This window comes from Limulus polyphemus, unplaced genomic scaffold (genome assembly GCF_000517525.1).
Source record: "Limulus polyphemus unplaced genomic scaffold, Limulus_polyphemus-2.1.2 Scaffold3565, whole genome shotgun sequence".
Taxonomy (NCBI): domain Eukaryota; kingdom Metazoa; phylum Arthropoda; class Merostomata; order Xiphosura; family Limulidae; genus Limulus; species Limulus polyphemus.
In genome coordinates this window covers 18,801-19,552 of record NW_013669175.1, presented here as the reverse complement: position 1 = coordinate 19,552, position 752 = coordinate 18,801, and the positions used below count along the sequence as shown (strand labels likewise).

Here is a 752-nt window from a genome sequence, read left to right as displayed (position 1 = left end):
TTTTATATTGGTGGAACTAGTGTCTGTTGTTACATACTAGTGTTAGCACCAGCTTTTATATTGGTGGAACTAGTGTCTGTTGTTACGTGCTGGTGTCAACACCAGATTTTATACTGGTGGAAGTTGAAAGTGACTGAATACTTGGCTGGAAATATAATTTAATGGCAGTAACTGTTAAAAATTTGAATAAGAAATTTTTCTACATAGTTTATATTCTTCTAAATTTTTTTATTTATTGCCATCTAATACACAGGTTGTTCGATCGATCGATATATACATCTATTATATTTTTTCCTCCTTTTTTAGAATGCAGACTCTTCAATTGCTTTTTCCTCACCGTGCTGTCTAAAGAAACTTGTCTGATCCGAGAATGAGATCTTAACCGTTTGGTATAACTGCTGGTAGAAGTTTCAACATGAGCGAAGTTCGTGTTAACGTAACGACGGGATCTTCGACTTGTTCGGTCCCCAACACGCCTATCAAGACGTCGGCAAACGGGATACTAGACATAGATAAAAGATGCAGCAGGGAAGACCTTCAACTTTTAGCTCGCCTTGAAAAACAGAACAGGTAGGTTTGTTTCAGAATAACAGGTATGTTTGTTTCAGAATAACAGGTATGTTTGTTTCAGAATAACAGGTATGTTTGTTTCAGTAGAACATGTATGTTTGTTTCAGAATAACAGGTATGTTTGTTTCAGAATAACAGGTATGTTTGTTTCAGTAGAACATGTATGTTTGTTTCAGTAGAAC

At 35.6% G+C, this 752-nt stretch overlaps 1 protein-coding gene across 1 annotated transcript in view; it reads left to right on the top strand.

Moving 5' to 3' along the window:
* Positions 1–752, top strand: part of LOC106469596 (ecotropic viral integration site 5 protein-like) — a 37,468-nt gene that overhangs the window by 18,123 nt on the left and 18,593 nt on the right. Inside the window, exon 2 of the mRNA XM_022398171.1 lies at positions 307–570. Within this exon, the coding sequence (XP_022253879.1) occupies positions 416–570 (155 nt within the window). The 5' untranslated portion in view covers positions 307–415. The remainder of the gene's footprint in view (positions 1–306; positions 571–752) is intronic.